Below are 17,217 nucleotides of genomic sequence, written 5' to 3' on the forward strand. Positions count from 1 at the left end.
CATGACATCCTGTTTGACTCCAGGACCAAATGGACCTTAAACAGGCACTAGGGAATGATACCCTGGTTGGGACTTTGCTGTCCATCAGGAGATGTTACTAGATGGAGGAGAAATGACACTAAGAACAGGTTTATGACAGTCTTCTCTTCTCCAATATGTAAATTCAGGTTCTCAATGTCTACTCTATTCCCTGAGTGTCTTTTGAGAGCAGTGAGGATTTAGAATACCTCCATGGCTTGGCCTTGAATATTTTAATGTACATTTCCAAGATGAACTTTTGACACAGGCAGAAATGGTGGAGAACTGAAGTGAGAGTGTTTCCAGAGCTGTCTGTGGAGGTTAGCTGTTAAGGACTAGGTCAACTGTAATGGAGAAGAGCCTTGAATATAAGCATTGTAGTGTATAGGCTCAGGTCTGGTCTGGAGCTGCTGTGAGTGCCCTCCTCCTCTCATATGATTTCAGGCTCAGGCATGGACTTTTAAACCTGACAAGGAGACCAAGTATGTGTTGCATGCCATGGTGTTTGTGAGGAGGAAAACCCCAGACCCTGCGTCTCCCAAAAGTGCCCATTACACCCTACGGATTGTTGGAGAGGGGGCACTGGGCACCATCAGGGTAAGGAACTGGAGCCCACTGGGTAGCAGGAGGATTACTAGGGTCCTATGTAAAGGGCTTCCCCTTATTGCACAGTCTGTACTGGAGGCAACCAATTTGCTCTCAGTGGAGGTGACTGAGCTAATTCTGGCAGCCTGCTGGCAGCAGCATGATGTAAACATCCTGCCAGTTCAAATGTGACCTGCCCAAATCCTCAACTCCTTTGGTCCAGAATGAACTGAACAAGGCTCAGAACTCCCATTCTCTCTTCTCCATTTGCTCTGCTGTCAGTCTGATGTCTAAGTGTAATAGACCTGGCTGTTAAAGTGGTGTGGCCAGGACATATCTACCAGATCTGCAGATCTGTGCAGCCACCTTCATTTCCAGACAGCTTTCCTAAACAACCAGAGCTAAATATAATAATACTTTGTAAGTCATTACCCAGGGTCAATCATGTTGGATGGATGGGTAGAAATGTCTTAGAGGTATTTAGTCACTCTAAATTGCTTGCAAGTGGATGACTGACCAAAAGAGAGGGGGACTTTTAATGCATTCATGGAGGTATGGCCAGACTTGTCCCAGCTGCAGCTGACCAGATAGTCTCCTCGTGGCTTCAAATGTGCTGCATCCTACCCAGCCAGGAGCCCAATAACAGCAGGAGAGAGCCTTTGGAGGAGGGGTTGAGCCTCTTGCCACCCTGTTCCAACATCTCCCAGAGCATGATAGGCCACACACAACATAGGGAGCCCTGTGTGCTACAGGGTGTGTGCCAAGGGATCCACACATGGTGAGATAAGTGGTGGCTATCCTTAACTTGGTGTGTAACAGGGACCTTTGCATGGCACGTTTCAATTCCAGGCAGAAAAGGAGCACCTGGACTTGGGAAACATTCTGGTTGGGGACCGGCAAAGCTGCAACCTTGTCCTGCTAAATGATGGCACCTGTTCCCTGAAGTATATCCTCAGCGTGGAACAACTGACCACTGGGGCCTGTGACCCTGGGGAGACCCACAGTGATCCACTGGGTACTGTAAGGGAATTAGCATGGGCTGGGGCCTTGGCCTTCCCCTCTTTTCTGCAAAATAATTCCGGGATGAATTCAGGAACTGGGATGCTTTCTGGCTAGCTTGCACTGAATAGGATAGAATAGAATTAACCAGATTGGAAGAGACCTTTGAGATCATTGTGTCCAACCTATCATCCAACACCATCTAATCAACTAAACCATGGCAACAAGCACCCCATCAAGTCTTTTCCTAAACATCTCCAGTGATGGTGACTCCACCACCTCCCTGGGCAGCCCATTCCAATGGTCAAAAACTCTTTCTATGAAGAACCTCTTCCTAACCTCCAGCCTAAACCTCCCCTGGCACAGCTTCAGACTGTGTCCTCTTGTTCTGGTGCTGGTTGCCTGGGAGAAGAGATGAACCTCTGCCTGGCTACAACATCCCTTCAGGTAGTTGTAGACAGCAATAAGGTCTCCCCTGAGCCTCCTCTTCTCCAGGCTAAGCAACCCCAGCTCCCTCAGCCTCTCCTCAGAGGGATGTGCTCCAAACCCCTCCCCAGCTCTGTTGCCCTTCTCTGGATATGTTCCAGCAAGTCAACATCTTTCCTAAACTGCGGGGCCGAGAACTGGACACAGTACTCCAGCTGTGGCGTAACCAGTGCTGAGTACAGGGGCACAATGACTTCCCTACTCCTGCTGGCTCCTGATTCTCTTGTGTACCTTAAAATGCTTAGTTTCTTAGGGATTTGCTACAGATGACTCTTCTCTCTTGCTGGAAAAACCATAAACCTGAGCCTGACAATTGAAGTTAGATCTATTTAGAGCTTGAAATAAGATGTAATTTTCCAGCAGAGAAGGGAGTTAAATAAAGGAGCTTCCCAGAAAAATAGAGCACAATGCTTAGCTGCCTTTCTAGGGAAGTTCTCTGTTCTTTGCTGGCCAAGGTTAGGCTGGCTACTCCTAGTGAGCTGCTTACAGTTGTAGTCTGGGATTCCATACTTCAGTATCTGAAGCTGTTCCTAACCATTAGGCACAAGGCAGCAGTGGCTTGAGTGCAGGTTGGCTTAGGGCACTGTGTGCTGAACCCATGTGTGGTGCAAGATGAGTGATGCTGAAAGCCTGTACCATCTCTTTTCTCCTACAGCTCTGGAGCTGGAACACTCCAGAGGGACAATCCCTGCAAGGTCAAAAGCTTTCATCCGAATAACAGCCAGGCCAGCCCATCGGCTGCATTACTCCTGGTCAATCAAATATGCTATTTGCACCCCCACAGGTAAGAGATGGGTGTTCTGAGGAAATCCTTCCCTCCCAGCCAAGTAGGCTGTGCCACAATAGGCTGAGCTGCACAGTTCCCAGTGCAGGAGTTCTGCCTGAGGAGATCCCTGTGCTGAACAATTCACCAGAGCCAGATCCTATCTGCTGCTTCCTTTTTTTGCTGCACCTTTGGGAATTAAAAATTATTGAGCCATGAGATGCAGACAGGAAGAGCAGCAAGTTTCCTACTTCTGCAGTCACCAGGTGTGCTTTTGGAGGTTTGGATTGGTCCCTGTATGAGGAAGAAGGTAGTTCAACTAGAAAAGGCACGGAGAAGGGCAACAGGGATGTTCAGAGGTGGGCAATAGTGTTTGTACAAGAAGAGACTGCTTAGCTTGGAAAGTGGAGAATGGCAGCGACACATGAATGCCACGAGGAAGCCAAGACATAAACAGCTGTGTCTGATTTTCCTCTGTGGAGGCAAGGGGCACTCCATAAAATGACCAGGGCATAGGCTTAAATGGAAAAAAACTAAAGAGGAGTTTTCACATAGTGCAGAACTAACCTGTGTAAACACTCTGGTTAAAAGCATGACTTTCATAGTCTCATAGTCTCTTGGTGATTTCTAAATGCAGAAGTCAAGGTGCAGCTAGAAGTCAGTGGCTTAGAGATTTTTCAGAAGCTGCCAAAGAAAAGGCTGTGTGCAAGTCCTTTCTTTTGCCTGGGCAAGGCCTCTCTCAGTTTTGCCACCCCACACAGCCACCCCTTCACAGTGCATGACTACTTTTTGGTGTTCCTATTCTCCCCCAAGCTACAGATGTTGCAAGCACAGAAGAGGAGCAGCAGCCCCTTTGCTGTGTCATGGCCAGAGGTGTCTACCCAACGCTGTGCATCGCAGATGCCTGTTCCGCAGGGAGTGCCAGTGGGATCAGCAAGCTGCACCTCTGGAGCCTCTTTTCCTTGGACACATTGAATGAATACCTGGAGCAAGATCCGACTCCCAGTGAACTGACCTACAGAGTTCCCACAAGGCACAGGTGAGACAAGGAGATGGCTCAGACAATCTGTCAGTCCCTTGCATGAGCCAAGCAGAGATGCTGTGGCTATTGGCTTGTGATGCAGCTCACTACTTGGCCCTCATTCCATCCTAACGCCTGCAGGCAGCTGCTCACCTCAGCTTCCCTGTTTACCCTCCCTAGAGAGAAGCCACAGAAACAAAGGTTAATTTAATTACAAGAGCCCTGTAGAAGTCCTTGGTCTAATTCCTTGCTCAAAGCAGAGACAACTAGATGAGGTTGCTTGGGGCCTTGTCCAGTTCAGTGTTGAGTATCTCCAAGGATGAAGAAACCACAGTTTGTCTGAGCACCCAGTTCCAGTGTTTGACCACTTTCATGGTAAAAGCTGTTTTCCTGGTATCTGATTAGAATATCTTGTGTTGCAACTTTTGTAGGTGTTATCCCTGAGCCCTTGCTTCATAAAGCTGAGGAAACTCAGGAGGTCTCTTGGTTGCCCCTTGTAAGTAACGTGCTTCAGACCTCACCTATCTTGGTGGGCCTCCATTGGACCTGCTCCAGTATGTCAGTGATGTCCTTGTACAGGGAAGCCAAAACCAGGCCTTAGCTAAGCAGGACTTTCATGCCACCACTATCAGAAGACATATGTAAAGATTTCTGTTGAGAAAATCAAAATACCTGCCTTGTGCCCAGTATCATTTCTCCCAAAAGAGCCAACAACATAAAATGAAAGAAGAATAAAGAGAGCCAGAGCAGAATGACTCTTCCCCATAATGCCCTGAAAACCCTTCCTCCTGTCTCGACTGAATCTCTTCTTTCTCTCCTGTGACCAGCACACGCTTGATCCCCCCAGTATACACCCCTCTCCTGCTGGACTTCAACTTTGGGGCTGCCTCAATAGGCTCAGAGCCTACCCTTGTGATGCTCCTGCTGGTGAACAAGGGTGTGGTGCCTGTGGAGTGGTAAGTGCTGCTTGCTGGAGCTCAGCCACCTTTCTGGGGTCTGTCTGGGGATACAGAAATGCTCACAGGAGGCCACAAGACATTTGCAAATGAATAGGGTGGCTTTTGTAGGTGTGGCTTGTGTCGTGCAGCTGTGACTGAGATACGGGGGTGGCTCTGGATGGGAAAGCAAACAAGGAATGGCAGAGAGTTCTGCATATCAGATTTGATGAAATGTGATGTGTCCACCAGCTGGCTTTACCCTCGCTGCATTGATACATTCATCGTGGCCCCGGGGAAGCTGCGTGTCCCTGTTGCTGAGCAACTGACTGCTTTCCTAGGGCCTTCCTGTTTCCTTCTGATCAGAAGATGGACATGGAGCACTGGGCAGAGGATGCTGATTTTAGTCCCCAGGAGCTACACCAGATGAGAATTCAGGATAACCAGCTCTTCAGTGTTTCTCCAAAGTCAGGGAAACTTCTTCCAGGAGAGGAGGCATCTGTCAAGCTCTCACACAGGTGATGGCTAGCTCCTGTACTTCAGTGCTTCATGCTGTGTGCCAGGACAGCAAAAGCCATCAGAGTCCCCTCTTTCCATGCTGAATCTTTCCCCTTCACATACACTGTACAAGTAAAAAGTCCTTGAATGGGTCAAATTTTTGGACCCCACAAACCTTGTCTTCCTTGAGGGAGTGTTGTTAATGTCCTTTAACACTGCAGTGCACAAGGCATTCAGGGTCACAGGCTGGGACATTGGTCTGCCTTGACCTGGTAGTGCAAGAGACAAACACAATGCTGCACTAGCTGTGCTTTTGATTATACAGTGAGTTTAAAATTGTTGTTATCAGCTAGAGATGTGAGCCCTTGGGGGCCTGTGGAGGGCACAAAGAAAGCTGAATACCTCCCCTTTCACAGCATACCTGATCTGAGAAGTACAGGCATTTCAGATGGCTTTGGCCTAGAAACTGCACTGGTGTATGACTAGAATCGACACCACGTCACTCGTTCCCACTCAAACACAACTGTCCCCCTCCCTCTCTCGGTGGCCCTTATGCAACAGTGACTCTTCAGCTGGGAAGTGAAATGTGTCTAATGTACTGTGTGATCCTGATTCAATCACTCTGGGCACAGGGTTGATTTCTGATGTTTTCCTCTCTCTCCTCTTGCTCTCCTAGACATGATTTCATTGGCACTGATAGCCTCCCTGTCCTGATGAAGATTTCCTATGGCCATGAGATTCTGGTAAGGTAGCAGGTATCTGTTGCTTCTGTTTGCAGAACAGCAGCAGGTAGGAACTGAATTACAAGGTGTTTTCCCCAGAAGCTGCATGGCATGCAGGGACCTGTGGACTCCCCCTGGAATGCGTCCTGGTGAGGGCAAGAAGAGACATAAACCAAACATCCTGACAAACTTGTGGGTCCAGCACAGTGTGATGTGGCTGTGCACTGGCCCTCAGATGTAGCATCTGCTGCTTTACCCAGCAAGAGGATTTTTTTAATGGTTTTTATTACCTGTTTTATTTTGTCAGTGGTGTTAGTGCAGAATTGCTTCCTCCTCTGAGCCAGCTTCCAAATCCAAAGAGCCCTCCTGGGTTTTATGGTCCCTGTACGCTTTTCACACTCAAGAACATCTTATGGACAGGATTTCTCTGCTTGCTTCCTTGCATTTCCTCTGCCTCACCATGAGATCTTCCATTCAGTGACCATGGAGTTGAGATCTTCAGCCCATTCTTCTTCTCTCATACACAGCTTTCCTGAATATCTTCATCTCATCATCTCTTTATGCTCTTCAAAACCGCATGGAATATGCTTGTCTCTGAAATTACCACCTGCACTGGCTCTAGTTTGCATGCTGGCACAGGATGGCAGAGCTTCCACATGCTCTGGAGGTACATAGTGAGCCACTTCTCCAGGCCCAGAAGGTACCACCTGCACTCCTGTTTGGCTATTGCCACTGCACTGATGCCTTTGTCCACTCACCTCCCAATGATGGACAAGCTTCCTACTCATTCTTCCTACTTCACTAGTTGCTAAAATATCTCAGAACTGATCTGAAGTGTTTTTTCCCCTGAGCATTTCCTCAGGCTTGGAACTAAATTCTCTCTCCCCCTCTCTCAAACTGTCAGTTAGAGTCAAAGTCACCTTGTACTCTGCTGGGCACAGCTCATGCCCGGCTGAGCCTTCCTGTCTGCCTCTGAAGTTTCCAATGAGACCATTGTGTTCACACATCTCTTTTATTTTTCTTTTCTTTCAGGACTGTTGTCAGCTGAAAATCCAACCCTTTGACCAAGCTGTTCAAACAGTGGCTTAACTGTGCCTTCCCTCAAAGCCCTTGGACAGGCTCCCTGTGCTCTGCCTGCCTGGCACAATACTGAGCGTGGATGTGAACATTTCACCAGCTGGCCAGTGAGGGAATAGGCTTTGGAGCACCAGAAGCCTATAGAGCACACATTGCCTCTTGCCACAGAGACAGTGGCTTTGGTAGCTACCAGAGCCCACCACCCTACCTCATGCTGTTGTTGCAGAAAGGGCTGAAAAAGCATGGCAGGCCCTGGGGATGACAAAAGATCCCTGGGTGTGTTGTAACTCTAGTACTAGGAGCTGCAGAGGCCAATCCAGAGACCTGAAGCAGTGCACGTGGTAGCCACCTGCAGAGATGTACAGCACTGCCAGAGATACTGGCAGTATTGATCTGCTAGTATCAGAAAGTAGGATTGGAAGAGCTTCTGCAGAGAGGGCAGTTGTGGGGCTGCCTCATGGCAAGAAGAGCACAGAGCTGCCAGCCCCTGTGGCAGACGCTGCTCTAAGCGTGCTTGCATGCTGGGGTTGAGCAGATCCTCACCTGGGGAACTGTTGAAATGTGAAGAACATCTGCTAACCTTAGGGGACACAAATGTTGCATGAAACTTTGAGAAAGCATCAATAAGCAGAGGTAGAGACCATTGGGGTGGGCTATCTGACAAATTCCAAATTGCCTGGCTTTGGAACACAGATATTAGCCAGCTGCAAGCCAGTGCCTTGTTTTTTGAGAGGTTCAAATTCACCTCTGTGATGGCTCTACCCATGTGGACAGATTATTACCTCCCACTCCTCTGCTACCCCAACAGAACCTGGATCTTTATCTTCAGGAGGAACTTCCTCTCCATCACTCTTTCTCCAGCCAGTGACCAACTTTCAGTCCTGTGATAACTGGGTTTATAGCTGTTGTGAAGGACTCAAGCTGATACTCTTTGGCAATTTCTTCTGGCTGCAAGGCAAAACTTCTGTGGGACTTGTGTGTTACCCAATTCCTTGTGCAGTAGGGAAATGGGGCCTCCCACTACCTCCCTCTCTCACCGATTGTCCTTCGCCTCATCACCATAGCCTGCCTGTAAGAGTGCAGCTGTGACCTTGTTCTTGGAGCTCTGGGATCATTTGGGCAGGCAGAATCTTCAGGCCTCAGCAGTTTAGTGTGAAGAGCCCAGCTGGTGCAGGTGTTGCAGAATGAGGTAGGCTGGTTCCCAGAGCTTGCTGGAGAGAAGGGCAGGATCCCAGAGAGAATCCCCAAGCTCACAGGATCCATAAACTCAAAGTGTTTGTTCTTTGCTTCATAGCTGCTAATTAGGTATTGTGAGATGTTGCCACCTGCAGCACATGTACTTCAGGCAGCTATTGGGCCTGGGGAATCTGGTGTCCCTGTGATCTCATGCTCTAAATCATCTCTGTGGGACAATGTCCCACTCTGGAATGAGAACTGATTGCAGCAAGTCTTCACTTTCCCCCTTTTGTCTTCCTTTAACTGGTAGCCCTTCAACTATCACATCCTGCATCTGTGGAAACTCATGATGATTTTTCCTGAGCAGCTGTGGTCTGGTGGAATCCAAGCTGGCTTTTTGGCTCAAGTAGTAGAAATGGGTGTTTCACTTAAAGTTCAGAATTCTTTTTTACCTTGCAGTTTGAAGGTGTCAGCTTTTGTCCTCCTCCTATTTGTACTTCATCTGGCTTGCTGACTTCCTCAGGGGGTGGAACACTCTTGTAGTACATTGAAAAGTGAGGACTTTGTTAGCAAGGTATTTCTAGTCTTTCCTCCCTCCTTGCTTTGCTCATGGAGCTGAACTGGAGTGGGCTGTTTTGAAGGAATCAGCATTCTCTGCTCTTGTTTAAGCAGCTGATAGATTATTTCCTGCAGGTGTCTGTCCAAGGCATCCACCTGCCACCACAAACCTCATCTCCATCTTTTGCTATGAACTTAAAAATTAGCTATGCTTAGGCTTAGCAAGGTGTGAATTGCAGCCACTTAGCTCCCTCTGGTCCATGCAGAGACACTCTTAGCTCTGTGGCTACTTTGCAGCCTCCATCTCTAGGTAGCTCAGGGGTGCTTTGGGGTGATCCCGCAGGAAATCCTGCATCGTCTCACTCATCTCTAGCCTGATTGCAGTTTCCTGTGCAGAATGCAGAATCCTGTGTTTCTTCCTTTCCATGAAATAGCTCTATAAATCTCTCTGCTTTGCTTGAGATGCCTGGCAGCAGCTTTGCTAGCAGGATACTGTTGAACATTACTTGATCACTTAAAATTCAGCTGGGATCTTCTTGCAACTTCCAGGCTGTTAAACACTTTTTTTTTGTAGCAGGATGTCCTCCTGAATGAGGACATCTAGATGATCCTTTCCAAGGGGAGGCCATTACTTACCTAAAATCCTGTCTTTCCAAAGGATTTTTCTATCTGCATGCTTTCCTGTGTACAGTCCAGACACTTTCTTTCATGGAGAATTTCTACCATATGCTAGCAAAAAGAAACATTGGGGCTGGTGCCTGCCATAGCAGACAGAAAAAGAACCTTCTTTCTGAAACAAGGCAAACCTTTCACAGAAGAGCCAACAGCTGAGTAGGGTCTCCATCTCCTTGCTTATTTATGTTCTGATATTACCAACTGAAATCCATAACCTTCAGCTTGCAAAGCCCTTCAGAGTCGTTATGCAGTAGTCAGTGAGGAGGCCGAAGCCCTGTGACAAGTGACTGCCTTTCTTTCCACTGTAGCTGAACTTCAGTGGCGTGACGATGGAACGGGACCAGCCATACATTCACTTTCCATCCACCAGCCACCTCTTCACACCCATTGCCATTGGGACCACCCACCCTCCCACACAGGTGAGCATCCTGGGGCCCAACCCAGCAGCAAGAAGAAGGAATGAGCTAGTGTTACTGTGTGTAAAAGACAGGCAGTGTCTGAAGCATTTCCTAAAGAGCAGAATAACCTCCGCAGGAAAGCATCACAGCGAAACTCTGAGAGTAGTACTAGGCAGAGCCTGGAAATGGCTGCTGGGGTGGCAGCAGGGAAAGTACCTCTCACCATCTCCAGTTTGACAAGATTTGGCATTCACTTTAGCCCCAACACTTAGAATCATAGAATTGTTAGGGTTGGGAGGGACCTCAAGGATCATCCGGTTCCAACCCCCCTGCCATGGGCAGGGACACCTCACACTACAGCGGGTGGCTCAGAGCCACATCCAGCCTGGCCTTAAAATCCTCCAGGGATGGGGCTTCTACCACCTCCCTGGGCAACCTGTTCCAGTGTCTCACCAGCCTCATGGTGAAGAACTTTTTTCTAACACCCAATCTGACCACTTAGAAGGTGTGTTGTGCTGTTGCCCTATTATTTTGTTGTTCTTCTGTTCTCTTGCATTGGATACCAGTTAAAACTTGTATAGCTGTTCAAGGCACTCTGGAAATAAATCCTAATTAGTTTTTTTAGTAAATTAATTAAACTTCCTTAAACACTGGGCGGGGGGGGGGGGGGGGGGGGGGAGGGGTGGGCTGTGGAAAGGAAAACAAAAAGCCTTGTTTCTGTTCTGCCTAAATTGGGAAATGAACAAGTCTGAATTTGAATTTAGATCACTTTAAGAGGAGTGGTTTTGCATTTCAAGTAATCTGCATCACAGTGATCCCTTTAGCTCATTTTTCTCCTAGGCTGAATTTGCAGGGCATCACTTGGAGAGGCACTGCAGTTATCAATGTACATGTGGAGATAAACCTGCAGCACAGTCTCCTATCAGAGTCTCAGTGATAAATCCTGACACTATGAGGTCTCCTCAATTCTTAGCAGACAAGCTGACTAATTAATTGTTAATGCTTATGAGAGTCCTCTGGGGAAGTGTTAAATAGTTTAACTTGGGCATGGCATAATAAGCACTGCTCTGTCTGATTCACTTCAGGTTTACAAACTCTACAATGGTGGCTCTGTGCCTGTGATATTTGAAGTTCAGCTGGACAACGTTGTGAAAATCCAGAAGAATAATTTTGGGCATCCTGTGTTTGTCTGTCTAACTCCCAGAGGAGAAATCCCTCCTGGCACAACAGGCCATATTGAGTGGGTCTTCTCACCACTGGAAGCTAGAATGTACATGGTAAGGCCCTCCTTGTGGCTGCCAGAAACAATTCCTTTCTGTTCTCCTGTGCTTAAAATTCTTTAGATCTCTTACTGATGATTGGTCCATGTCATGTTAGAGCTGAACTGAGCTCCATTCTTCCAAGAAGCAAAGAGTCTTGAGAACAAATGAGTTAATGGTCTAGTCAGAAAATGGAGCTGTCTTCATAGTATCATAGTTTCATTCAGGGTTGGAAGGGACCACAAGGATCATCTAGTTTCAACCCCCCTGCCATGGGCAGGGACACCCCACACTAGATCAGGCTGGCCAGAGCCTCATCCAGCCTGTTCTTAAACACCTCCAGGGACGGGGCCTCGACCACCTCCCTGGACAACCCATTCCAGGGTTTCACCACTCTCATGGTGAAGAACTTCCTCCTCACATCTAGGCTGAATCTCCCCACCTCCAGTTTTATTCCATTCCCCCTAGTCTTGTAAGTTTCTTCTTCCCAAGGAACAAATCCTTCCACAACTGGAGTCATCCCAGTATATATTTTTGAAGGATCAGGTAGTGACTAGGGATATCAAAAGTATCTGATCAGATTTATGGTTCATTGTTGGCCTCCAGTAACTTCCATCAAGGAGACCGAAGTTGGTGTCTTTTGTTGTTACAGTGAACACTGTTGTAGCCCTCTGGAAACAGCCTTCTTAAATGCTTAGTCTGAAAGAAAGCTTCCCAAAGACCTTCCCACGGTCCCAGGCTGCAATGGCCATGCAGGACTGGAGCTGGAGCACTACTTATTGTCTCACTCTGTGGTGGATGCATGGAAAAATAAATACATTTAATTTTAAAACTGCAACTTTTGCTCCAAGGGGGAGTCCAGGTGGCCAAGAGGGCCAATGGCATCCTGGCCTGCATTAGGAATATTAGGAATAGTGTGGCCAGCAGGAGCAGGGAAGTCATTGTGCCCCTGTACTCTGCATTGGTTAGGCCACACCTTGAGTACTGTGTCCAGTTCTGGGCCCCTCAGTTTAAGAAGGACATCAAAACACTTGAACGTGTCCAGAGAAGGGCAACAAGGCTGGGGAGAGGCCTTGAGCACAAGCCCTATGAGGAGAGGCTGAGGGAGCTGGGATTGTTTAGCCTGGAGAAGAGGAGGCTCAGGGGTGACCTCATTGCCCTCTGCAACTACCTGAAAGGTGGTTGTAGCCGGGAAGGGGTTGGTCTCTTCTCCCAGGCAACCAGCACCAGAACAAGGGGACACAGTCTCAAGCTGTGCCAGGGGAAGTTTAGGCTCGAGGTGAGGAGGAAGTTCTTCACTGAGCGAGCTGTTCGTCATTGGAATGTGCTTCCCAGGGAGGTGGTGGAGTCACCGTCCCTGGAGGTGTTCAAGAGGAGATTGGACGTGGCACTTGGTGCCATGGTCTAGTCATGAGGTCTGTGGTGACAGGATGGACTTGATGATCCTCGAGGTCTCTTCCAACCTTAGTTATACTGTGATACTGTGATACTGTGATCTCATATAGAAGCTGCCTAACTGACCAGCCTTCCCGAGTTAGCAGGGAAGGTCAAGGCCTGAAGGAGCAAAAGAGACTGGATTTCTCTTCATCCAGGCATGTGGTGAATTCAGACCAGTCCATCAGCGAGTATACTTGTGTACTGCATGCTGCCCCCAAATATGACTCTGCACTTAAAACTGTTATCTTGTCCAAGGCAGGTTGATGTTCCCATCCACATCCTGGGGGGTGAAGCAGCTCTGATCACTTTTCAGGGAGTAGGATATGATCCAAATACCATAGGAGTGACTGACATGTGCAGTGAAGTTTTGTCTCCTTCAGTCTTTCCAGGTTCCACCAAGCTAACTCTGCCTGGGCAGGTAAGGCTGAGTATGCCGATATGAGTGATATGATCAATCAGAAATGTGCAAGAGAGACTGAAATATGCAAGTGGCCCCATCTAGCAGTAGCCTGTGTTGCATGAGAGTTTTTTTGCCATGAGACAGAACAAGACATTTCCTTTCCAGTAGGTCATCTAGAGCTTAATAGCAATTCTGAAATGTGCCTTCCTTCCAGGTTGCTGCTTCCACTGCCATTAGAACAAAGAAGGCTTAAGGGTTTGTTCATATTCCAAGTTTGTTATTAGAAGTTACCCTCATTACACCTACCATTCTTACTTGCAACCACAACACTTTCTTCCTTTGGGAAGTCATTCACAAACCCAGCATTATACTCCTGACACAGTCTGTCAGGTCTTGGCTGCTTCCATTTCACAGCCAAACCCAGGTGATGCGTAACTTGACCACACAGACTGCAGGATGGTTGCTGATTCAGGCACACCCCAAGGAGCACATTTATTTGACCTCAGCAGGAGCTTCTTTGTCCTGGGTAGGGCAGTCCTGCCAGGCTGGTCAATCTGTTGTTAAACTCAGCCACAGATACCAGCGTGGCGAACCCACATTAAATAGCATTGGCAGAGGCAGGTAAAGGATTCATCCTGTGTAACATCAGCATGCCTGCCTTAGAGCCTAGCCACAGCTACAAATGTTCTTTGGCTTTCAGGAGGCTGATTGCATTCCTGGCTACAGCAAAGAGAAGGGGATTAAAACCCTATCTCAGTCTGCTAACAAAGACACCATTCCACCAGGCTCTATTGTCTGTAAACAAGAGAGTTTGCACTATGCCTGGAGAATGGGACAGACTAATATCCTACTTGTAGCAAGATGGGGTAGGGAGCAGTGTCCCCAGGTTTGCTTTCAGGTTGATCAAGATTTTGCACAAGTAGACACCTCCTATGTTTGCCAACTGAGACAGGAAAAGGCCTGGACTGCAAGTCCTGCAGAGAGAATGTAGATATTACTGATCCTCTGTGATCCTCTTATGCCTCAGCACCAGTGTTATTTATGTTCTATTCATTCCTCACTCAGTCTTGCTGCAGCAGGGGTGTCCTCTTGCTGTAGAATCATTGTAACTGTAGCAAAAATGAGAGAAATCCAACACTCCCACAAGTTATGGCAAAAGTAACTGGCTGATTTTACCTGTGAACTGCTGGGGGACTTAAAGATGACAATGTGACTCTCCTCCTCCAATGTCCGTATCTCATCTTCCTTCTCTATTGTTCCTCTTGGTTTCACTTTGCTTCCTTCAGGCAGCCACCTTGTCACACCACCAGATTTGCCTTGGAAACATCCCAGACTCCACCAAAGCCAGTCGACTTGTCTTTCTCAACAATATCTCAGAGAGCAAGGCTGTTGTGTTCTCCTGGCAGATGAGTGTCTTTAAAGACAAGAGGGTGAGTCCTTCTCTTTTCTTTACAGCCTTCTTGCCCATCTCTGTTGTGCCATGACCTTGCAACTCCATTTTCTATCAGATGTGCAGAAACCATTCTAGGGAATTGGTGTTTGTACTGCCTGATGAGAGGACAGGGCACAGGAAAGTGCAAGGATTAGGACTGTGGAGAAAAAGACAGGCACTCAGAAGGGGAATCTGAAGGCTTCAGTGAGGACACATGAACATGGAACTGTAGGTTGCAATAATGAACCTCAGGACCCTGTCTTCCAGCAAAGTCCATAGTCATTCTTTCTATCAGCTGCATTTCTTTCATGCCACATACCTCTGAGAGTGAGAAAGAATAGAATTCCCATAGTCATGTGTCCTGCAAAGAGAAGGCACATAGGAAGGCCCCAGGACAGTGAAACAGCTCCTCTGTGGCTTGTTTGGGTTTTGTTTTTCTTTTTTCCCAGTTGTTGCAGATTGCTCCAGAGTCAGGGGTTCTGCAGCCTGGAGAGAGCATCCCCTGCTTCATCACACTGCAACCTTCAGGGAGTGCTTCCTTCTATAGCACAGATTTGGTGTGTGAGGTGAGACCCAAGAGGTGCCTATGTATTTCCATCACCTGGGAATATCACTGCAGTTCTCAAATGGCTGGTGCCAGCAGTCAGCAGCCTGCTGCTTCCAGCTACAGGAGTAGTCCTTTACTCTTCTCATTCCTGAAGACACTGAGCTTCACCTCTCCTGATACTTTAGGTCTCTGTCTTTATAGCTCACAATATGAGCTGTAATTGTGCAGGATGTGGCTTTGTGAACTGAGCTCAGCTACCAGAAGTCACAGTTTGAATGGGAGTGGTTTTAAGTGGGATATTGGAGACTTAAATACCTGGAAAAGGCAAGTCTTGCTTCTTCAATATGAGCGAGGGTAGAGATTTGCAGTACTGTCCCTTCGAACAATTCCCAGGTGTCCTTTGGCAAGGGATTGTGTCTTCCCTGTACAAGTCCTATAATAGCACTGTTCTCTCCCCTTCCTGCCACTGGAAAACATGGAAAGTGAGTGGGCTTCTGGATGGGACCTCCTGGAAGGGAGGAAGTGGTGACGGGCATGGACTTGGGCCAGGGACTGTGTTATTTGCAGTTCCGTTTTAGCCCTGCGGTCCTGGTTTGCTTAACAGGTATACATCCAGGAGTCCCTGGTTCAGTACAAGAGTGACCTGCAGGAGTGGGAAAAAGAGAAGGAACGTCAAGCTGTGGAATTCACCGTCACAGAGAAGGACCTTGGGACTAAGAAGAAGCCAAAGTCCCCTGCAGGGGTGAGTGCTGCCATAACTTTACACCACCTTAGGTCAGCTCAAAACCATCAACCAATGTCAACATGAAACGTTCTCTAAGAAAATCTAGGCAAGTTGATAAAAGGACAGGAGGCTCTGATCTGCTCAACCTCTCATAGCTGATCTGTGGATAATGGAAATGAGACCTTGTTTTCTAGCCAAGAATCACCTTGCAAACTCTGAAACTGCTGATGATCATCTGAAATTTGGAAGTGGGTCAGAAGCCTTAGGAAAATCAAAGCCAGTGGCTTTGGAAATCAGTGACTGGATTTTTTAACCATGAATAAACACTGGAGACAGTTGTGTAACTGCCAGTAAGAATGTGACATGAGTGAAGAATGGAGGGATCAGATCCCACCCACTCTCTTGGGTGGGAAGAAAATAGAACAAAACCCAGGAATCTTGTTCTGTCCCATATCTTTCCTCTTCCTTTCTTTCCCCCCTCTATTTTTTTCTTTTTTTCCTCCTTTTCAGAGGTCATCAGATTCTGCTGAGACAAAAAATCATCCTGAATCCTCAGCTGTGTTCAGGAAATACAAGGTAAGTCAGGCCTGGCTCACCCATAATAGAATTAAACTGACTGCTTTAGAAAACAGGCAGATGCTGGATATCACAGCGTGGGAGCCTGGACAGAGAGCACAGCAGGATTTGTAGCTTCAAGCTTTGGGAGACAGACTGTTTGGAGGAGTCAGAAGAATCAGACTGTCTGGCTGTGGCCTGTGGGCAGTAACTTTCCAGCTGAGGTGGATGGAAAGTAAAATTGGAATCAAATGTGCACCCATGACTGGAGAAAAGGGAAAGGGTTTTGAATAAGTAGAGAAGATGCACTTGGGCAGGGCAGGGGGGACCTGGACTGGTTTCACATTGGGGCCACAGTGGAATGTGTGCCATGACAGGCAGTGGCAGGACCTTGGTGTGACATGGTGCAGACTTTGTCCTCGCTGCTGAAAGACTCTGTGCTGCAGACAGGAACTGGCTTGGCTTAAGTGTGTAGAAGGCTTTAAAGCTCAGTTTGCCTGGTTCAGCTGTGTGTCCTCTCAGGTCTGCACAACTGTGCGCTGCTTTTCCAGCAGTGGTGGCAAGGTGTGAGACAAGGTCCCAGTGAGCACTCTGCACAACTGCCTGGGCCCCAAGGCAGAGCTGTGCTGTGTCTACAGCTGTCAGCAGGACCATGCTGTAGGAATGACAGGGCTCATGGAGAATCATCTAACTCAAGATGTAGGAGGGTTAAGGGGAGCTGACATGAAGCTGGGATTGAGCAGATTGACTCAGTTGGGAGACATATGTTGCTACCTCAGGACTGCCACCATAGTAAGGCTGTAGCAGGGCTCCCGCAACCCTGCAGTGTTCCTCTGCATGCCAGGTACTGTCTAGTACAGGTATCAGCTCTGGGCAGCTCTGGTTCAGACTGTCTGCCCTGTGTTGCTAATAATCAGTGACGCAGGTTGAAGCATTCACCGGGATGAACATA

General features: G+C 47.9%; 1 protein-coding gene across 1 annotated transcript in view; it reads left to right on the forward strand.

Moving 5' to 3' along the window:
• Nucleotides 1–17,217, forward strand: part of CFAP65 (cilia and flagella associated protein 65) — a 29,954-nt gene that overhangs the window by 7,995 nt on the left and 4,742 nt on the right. The window contains exons 10-23 of the mRNA XM_068139208.1: nt 463–615; nt 1,453–1,618; nt 2,744–2,872; nt 3,665–3,890; nt 4,700–4,828; nt 5,149–5,325; nt 5,982–6,048; nt 9,822–9,932; nt 10,997–11,188; nt 12,867–13,025; nt 14,294–14,437; nt 14,889–15,005; nt 15,591–15,728; nt 16,221–16,286. Coding sequence (XP_067995309.1) covers nt 463–615; nt 1,453–1,618; nt 2,744–2,872; nt 3,665–3,890; nt 4,700–4,828; nt 5,149–5,325; nt 5,982–6,048; nt 9,822–9,932; nt 10,997–11,188; nt 12,867–13,025; nt 14,294–14,437; nt 14,889–15,005; nt 15,591–15,728; nt 16,221–16,286 — 1,974 coding nt within the window. The remainder of the gene's footprint in view (nt 1–462; nt 616–1,452; nt 1,619–2,743; nt 2,873–3,664; nt 3,891–4,699; nt 4,829–5,148; nt 5,326–5,981; nt 6,049–9,821; nt 9,933–10,996; nt 11,189–12,866; nt 13,026–14,293; nt 14,438–14,888; nt 15,006–15,590; nt 15,729–16,220; nt 16,287–17,217) is intronic.

The sequence above is a fragment of the Melanerpes formicivorus genome, unplaced genomic scaffold (assembly GCF_026170545.1).
Source record: "Melanerpes formicivorus ecotype bairdi unplaced genomic scaffold, bMelFor1.0.p_v2 SCAF_5, whole genome shotgun sequence".
Taxonomy (NCBI): domain Eukaryota; kingdom Metazoa; phylum Chordata; class Aves; order Piciformes; family Picidae; genus Melanerpes; species Melanerpes formicivorus.